This window comes from Mesocricetus auratus, unplaced genomic scaffold, assembly GCF_017639785.1.
Source record: "Mesocricetus auratus isolate SY011 unplaced genomic scaffold, BCM_Maur_2.0 Super-Scaffold_100033, whole genome shotgun sequence".
Classification (NCBI taxonomy): Eukaryota; Metazoa; Chordata; class Mammalia; order Rodentia; family Cricetidae; genus Mesocricetus; species Mesocricetus auratus.
The window spans coordinates 12,209,916-12,217,232 of NW_024429213.1; the positions used below are offsets into that span (position 1 = coordinate 12,209,916).

The following is a 7,317-nucleotide window of genomic DNA, read 5'->3' on the forward strand; positions in this document are numbered from 1 at the left end:
GACTATGGACACCCCCAAAGAGTGCCTCACCCTCCCTGGGGAGATGAGGGTATATTGGGGGGATTGGTGGGAGGGCAGGGCAGGGGGGGGGAGGGAAAGGGAGAGGGACCTGGAAATGACCTGTGATGCAACTTTGTTTCTAATTTAAATTTAAATTTAAAAATACATAATAAAAAAGAAAAAAATCCATCCCAACAACAACATCCCTTCTCTCCACTACTCCCAGTTTCCCTGCCTCCCCTCTCCCCCACATCCACTGCTTGTTTTAATCCCTGCCCCGTCTCAGTCCTACTTTGAGCCCTGGGACTCCATGTGCTTACACTAAGCACAGACACCAGGGTTCTGACCACACCCCCTGTCACACACCATCATATCTTACCACCTATGCTCACATGATTTATAAAGAATGCTGTCTCTGGGGCTCTTGGATCAGCTTTCCCTTCCACCCTTTGGAGATTTGGGGCTGTAAGAGGATGGCCAGGGGTGGGTGACAAGAATCCTGGTCTTAGACCTCAAAGGAATAGGCCCTTATTCTTGTAAAGTAACGGGAAGTAAACATAAATAAACTCAACAATTTATTTGATTGAAATCAAATGACTTTATTGGAAACAGTGGTAAAGGGGAAGGAAAAACCAGTGAACTTGCTGGAAGGGCAATGTAGGTGTCCATTCTGGTAGCCTGGAGAGGAATAATTTAGAATTATTATACTTTGTTCAGCTCAGCTCTCCTTGTTGTCAGCCAGGGTAAGTTTTCCAAATAGATTTTCAACCATGCCGTCATCTGGAGACCCCATCTGGCGCATGTTGGTCACGTAGCCACTTATCACCTTGAGGATCTCAATTTGCTTGTTCAGAAAACGGTTCTTCAGGAAGCTGCATAGATGGGCATCGCTCTTGCTAGCGGCTAGCTGCTGCAGGGCCACAAGGCTTTGGTTGGTGGTCAGCTCCAGTCGAAGGGCATACTCCATGGCTTTAAGGCCGCTGATCCAATCAACACGGACTGGCTTGCTGACAGAGCCGAGTGAGATGCGGCCACCACGCTGGTTTTGCAGTTCCAGGAACATCTCGGCGTGCGCAGAATACTCGTGCGACTTGTTCAGGAAGAAGCTTGCCAAGTTCTCCTGAGCCACATCTTCACGATCAAAGTAGAAGGCCATGGACAGGTAGACATAGGAGTTACACAGCTGCAGCTGGACAAGACGGTTAACAGCGGCCTCGCAGTCGAAGTGGTAGTTGTGACGCACTTGAGATGGTGGCGAGACCATGGGTGGTGCCAAGACCATGGGTGGTGCCATAAACACCAATGGATAGGCAGGCGTAGCCCTTGAGGAGCAGAGTGGGCAGCGGTTGCGCTTGCGACGACGAGACTTTCGCAGAAAACCCATGGTGAACGATAGATCCACCCGCAAGCTTGGGCTCCTGGCTGAACTAGCGGCAGAATCACAGAGAGTGATAATGGAGGCTCAGAACCGTTATGAGGCGTTAGAACGTGAGATCTAAGCTCCATAGCAACCCACGTGACTGCACTGATCATCTCACGTATACAGTATTCGAAAAGATATTAATAAAGTACAAATATTTTAACAAATCACCCCATTTCTTCAAGTAAGCTTTGTGAACACTGTTTACATGTGATTTTGTTGATGAGATGCTTTTCATGATTCCAGCAGAGTTTTGTTTTAGTGACAGCTCTTCTCAGTGACTCCAATGTGCATAAAAACGACATCCTTCAGTCTAATTTGTTAGATATTAGGATTGGTACAACATACTGTATTTCTGTACCTTCTCAAGTTTGTATTTGTAGTAAGTATGTTTTGTATGACTGTCTACTACCATGTCTCTAGTGTCATTTAAAAATTCTTCAACAAATATAGATAATTATTTCTTGCAGAATTTTCATATGATTCAAATGTCAGCATGACTCCTTTATTCAAGCAACCATTAGACTATTACATGTTATAATCAGGGAGAAAAGAATATAAAAAGCAAAATAGTTGTAGTGGTAAGCATAATCAGTGATATAAGTAGGGAATATTTAGAAACATGTTTTAATTATGAAAACTTTCATGTATAATGTTAGTATTCAGGCATCTGCACTGGCCTGTCCTTGGTTTTCTGACAGGATATGCCCTCAGCGGAAGGAACATTCAATACCCTCCCTTAAAAGGCCCCAGGCCACCTCCCATCCTCCTCTCTTTCTTTCTCTCCTTATCTCTCTGTATCTGTCTGTCTGCCTGCCTGTCTGTCTGTCTCTGACACACACACACACACACACACACACACACACACACACACACACACACTTTCTCTCTGCCTCTCTGTCCTCTCTCCCACTACTCCTGTCTTAGAGGCAGGTCTCCCTGCTTTCGTTTTCTTTTCCCTAATAAAAAACCCTCCACTTGAACTCTGTTGCATGGCATCTTTCTTTTGTTGCTTTTTAAATATTATAATATATAAATACTCTTACATCCTATCTCTACTAACTCTCTTACCTTGGACTTCTCCCCTGAACACTTAAATTTCACTTCTCAAATTCATGACCTGTCATTCTTTAATTATTATTGCTAGACACACCCTTACTCATAAATACATCCTGTAAAGTTCACTTAGTGCTACTCTTATGTGTATGTATTTAGGACTGTCCACTTGGGATTGAACAACCAATTAGGGGGGTTAAACCTGAGTAACACTGATATTCTCTCTCTCTCAGTCTCTGTCTCTCTGTGTCAGTCTCCCGCTCTCATTAATTTTTCTATTGCTCTACATCTAGGTGTGTAGCCTTTTGAGATTTCCCCCTTCCACACTGGCATGGCAACTGTGCTATCATAGTTTAGTTTTATTTTAGGCAACCACATTCATGAATGCAGTTTTCCTGTCACATACAGAGGGCACTATGTTGTAACAGACATTCCGGTATAACACATGTTTTCAGAATCAATTTTTTTCAAATGCACATGGATTCTGAACAAAGAAGAACCTTTATTTTGAATCATATATAAACAAAAGTTTAAGTGGATTTTAATTTTGTAACATATGTACTCTGACTCCAATGGAATTAAGTCAGAAATAATAAGATATCTGAACTGGGGATGGAGGCTCACACCTGTATAACTAGCATTCAGAACACTAAGAGTCTTCTTCACTTCCATTGGTGCAAGTTTAAAGCCAGCCTCGACTACTTGGTGAGTTCAGGACAGCATACACTATAGTGTGAGACCCTGTCTCAAATAAAAATAAACCACCATAACAGATATCTGAAAACCTAAAAATGTTTGGTGACCAACTGTTTCGGGATCCGCCTGGGTCCCTTAGCAGCTTTCACCCCCAAATAACATGCAAGACAGTATATTAATTATGAAGCTGTTGGCCATTTGCTTGGTTTCTAATCGGCTACCTCTGATTTGATTATTAACCCATAATTAAGAATTTATCTTTTTGAGGACTCATTTGTGGGTGCCCATTGCTCCCAGGAGATTACATGGCGAGAGCTATCCTCACTACAATTCCCAGAAACCTCCTAGACACCTAGTCCCACCTATCTTCTTTCCCTATTGGCCAACTGGGATTTATTCAAACCAATCAGACACATACTTACAGAATGAGGTCTCCCAACAACCAATAATACACACTTAAGCAAATCTGCTGTCACTAAGATCTCACTCTTGACTCGTGTTATTTCTCTGGTCCTTGTGATGTCCAGTGACAGTATTCAGGTGTGATACACACGGTGTGGTTAGTGTAAAAGACAAGTCATATTGATTTCACAGATTGGTGCGTGCTCAAATGATGAGAGTAGACAATGATCAAAGAGATCACTTTGGTGACCTAAATTTTAGGCAGGCATTGCAGTGTTTTCTTTTATAAATTAATTTTTAGAATAAATTTATGCTTTTATTTTTTATTTTTATTATTTATTTTTAAATTTAAATTAGAAACAAGGTTGCTTCACATGTCAATTCTAGGCAGGCATTGCAGGATTTTCTTTTATAAATTAATTTTTAGAATAAAATTATGGTTTGCATCATGCCATTTTTACTACACAAATTTTTTATCCCCCCTGCCCTTCCTCTGTCCTACTTATATCGACAGTGAGCTAATTCTAGAATATTTAAGGAATACCAAATAATTAAATGCCAGAAAGTCAATAAATGGGTTCATGATCTGAGTACACAGTTCTTAAAGAAGAAACATAAATGGTCACTTACAAAGATGTTCACCATTCTTAGGCACCAAGGAAATACAAATTTAAACTTTTTTCTAGTATTCTGTAATAAATCTCCAAAATAAATAGCTTTTTTGGAGGAACTTTGTCCTGCCTAGGTGACTGACAAGCCTATTTAGATCAAGTCTTTCTAAGGGCAATACTGTGCCTTTGGTTTTTTATCTGACAAACTTCCGTTATATAGTAGTCATATAATCTTTAAGGCTCCTGGAGCCCTTTTTAGTTATATACTAATGACATTTTAAGCAGTTTTGGATGTTATGATTTCTCATGGGACATGAGACACAACACTAACCCTGTTCTTCTGATCAGTAATTAAAGCTATGCTGTTCTAGTCATTGATTTCATGAGATGTTTATTATAAAGGAAAGGTCCAAATGCAGTATTCTCCAAACCTGTTAGTATCTGTCCTGCTGGCGCTTTTTTTTTTGTTTGTTTGTTTGTTTTTTGTGGGGCAAGGAAAGGGTTTATTCTGCTTATGCTTTCATATTGCTGTTAATCACAGAAGGAAGTCAGGACAGGAACTCACACAGGACAGGGTCCCTGAGGCAGGAGATGATGCAGAGGCCATAGGGGGTTGATACTTACTGGCTTGCTCTTTTATTTATTCTTCTCTCATACAAAACATCCCAACTGCTGTTTCCATTCCCTCCACTCTTCCAAGATCCCCCCAACCTCCTCTCTCCCCCAGATCTACTCCTCCTCCATGTTCCTCCAGAAAAGACCAGGCCTCCCAGTGATATCATCTGAAAATGTCATAGCTTACAGTAAGACTAGGCAATTGGGGAATCAATGAGAGAATTCTTCAAGCTTTATTATTTTTTGAATTTTTAATTTAATTCTGTAAAATCATTACATCCCAATTTCAGTTTCCCTACCTCCAATCATCCCAGCCCTCACCCTACATACTTCCCCACCCTGGTACCTCAGACTAGGTACAAACCCTTGTGTCAAGACTGGACAAGGAACCCGGTGTGAGGAAAAAGACCCTGTAAGCAGGCAAAAGAGTCAGAGACACTCCCACTCACACTGTTAGGAATCCCACAAGAAGACCAAGTACACAACTGTCACATTTATGCAGAGGGTCTAGATCGGTTCTATGCAGGCTTCCTTATTGTTGATTCAATCGCTGTGAACACTTATGAGCACAGGTTAGTTGATTCTGTGGATTTTCTTGTGGTGTTCTCGACCCCAGTGGATCTTATGATCCTCCCTCCTCCTGTAGCATGATTAATAAAACCCAGAGGCAGATATTAGGTTTAAAGCTGAAGATCAGAAAGCAAAGAAGCCAGTTACTAGACCTCTCTCTGCCCAGCCATATCACTCCTATCTCCACCTCCCTAGTGCTGGGGTTAAAGTTGTGTCATCTCAAGTGCTGGGATCAAAGGCATGAGCTCTGTTTCTCTTTTAGACTGATTATCTCTCATGTAGCCCAGGGTAGCCTTGAACTCACAGAGCTCCATCTGCCTCTGTCTCCCAAGTGCTGGGATTAAAGGTGTGGTCACTACTGCCTGTCCTCTATTGCTAACTAGTGCGTTAGGTGTGTGACTAACTAGTGGTTTAGTGTGTGTTTGTGTGTGTGTGTGTGTGTGTGTGTGTGTGTGTGTGTCTGTGTGTAATAGTAGATCAGGCTGGTCTCAAACTCAAACAGATCTGCCTGCCTATACCTCCCAAGTGCTGGGATTAAAGGTGTGCACCACCACTGTACTGCTATGAGAAGTGGGAGACATAACTGAGTCCTCTCTAAGATTGGCCTACAGTAATGCCTGTGGAGAATTTTCTTAATTGGTGATTGACATGGAAGGGTTCAGCTCACTGTGGGTAGTGCCACCCCTGGATCCTGGATTGTATAAGAAAGAAAACTGAGCTAGCCAAGAGGAGAGAAAGCCAGTAAGAAGCATTTCTTCATGGTCTCCATATCAGTTCCTGCCTCCATGTTTCTGCTTTGATTTCCTAGCCTGACTTCCCTGGATGGTTAACTACAATTAACCCTTTTCTCCCAAAGATGCTTCTGGTTATAATGTTTATTGAAGAAATAGAGCTGCTACTGAGGGCTACATCTGGGTCCAGACCCTACACCAGAGTCAGAGTAGATGTCCATGGCTCCTGTTACCACCATGGACCATGCAGATACCTGAGGTCTGGTCAGCCACCTGAGACCATGTTGATGTCCAAGGCCATGCTGCCACTTGTGCCATACTGATTTGGTTGACCTGGGCTGCCACCTGGCCATGGCAATATTTGGGTCTGAGCTGTTGCTGAGGGCCATGTCTGTGGCCACAGTAACTGGAGTGTTAGGGCAATAGTCCTGGTTCCAAGGGCTCCAGCAGGGTAGAGAAAGTCAACTGCCCCAATATGTCAATTAAAGAAACACCAAATTCTAAAAAATAGAGAAACTAATACATTTCTTCCTATAATAAAACCTAAAGCTCTCTTAGTGGTACTCAGATAACCTTGGGATCACTGGGCCCTTTTATAGGTTCCTCTGTCCACATATTAAGGGTCATGGTCAAGGCGTGGTCCCACCCATCATTGTCTCTACTCTGTCCTGCAAGTAGTCCAATAGAAAGTTGTTCATCTCTTAATACTAATCAATGCCTGATGGAATCAATCTGTTTCCTACAAGATGACCTGTTTTAGGTCATGTGTGGCCTCTCACAGACATCATTATTTAGAGGAAGTAATAGTATATCCTGTTTGTGAGGATTTGTTGCTCTTTGAATCTAAGGTGAATGGTGGTTTAGGAAAATGAATGTGTCATTATCATTAAAGAGAGATGGTAGTTTAGGTAGCACCAGGATCCCAGAAAAATGCTGTGTCTCAGGAGAGTCAATTGAGTAAGAGTCTGAATGAAGGTGAATAAAATTTGTGCAAAGCAAAGGCAGAGGTGCCAGGCATCCATCTTACTGATAGATACAATGTGGGCTCAGGAGAGGAGTCAGTGTTTTTTATCTTTTATTTGAAAAGCAGCTTCTAAGTGTTTGCTGCATTCACATGAACAGAGCAGGGGCGTCTATTTTATAATCCACAACTGGTAACTTTACATGCGGTGTAGGTTAGAACTCCCTTCCCACTGTATTATGCCAAAATGGCATG

The 7,317-nt window shown here is 42.1% G+C and overlaps 1 protein-coding gene across 1 annotated transcript; it reads right to left on the reverse strand.

Annotated features, from left to right (window-relative positions):
* Window positions 1-583: 583 nt before the first annotated feature.
* Window positions 584-1,488, reverse strand: LOC121135254 (ferritin heavy chain-like). Its single transcript, XM_040733770.1, has one exon. The coding sequence runs from the start codon at window positions 1,382-1,384 to the stop codon at window positions 719-721; it is 666 nt and encodes a 221-aa protein (XP_040589704.1). The 5' UTR covers window positions 1,385-1,488; the 3' UTR covers window positions 584-718.
* Between the last annotated feature and the right edge of the window lie 5,829 nt (window positions 1,489-7,317).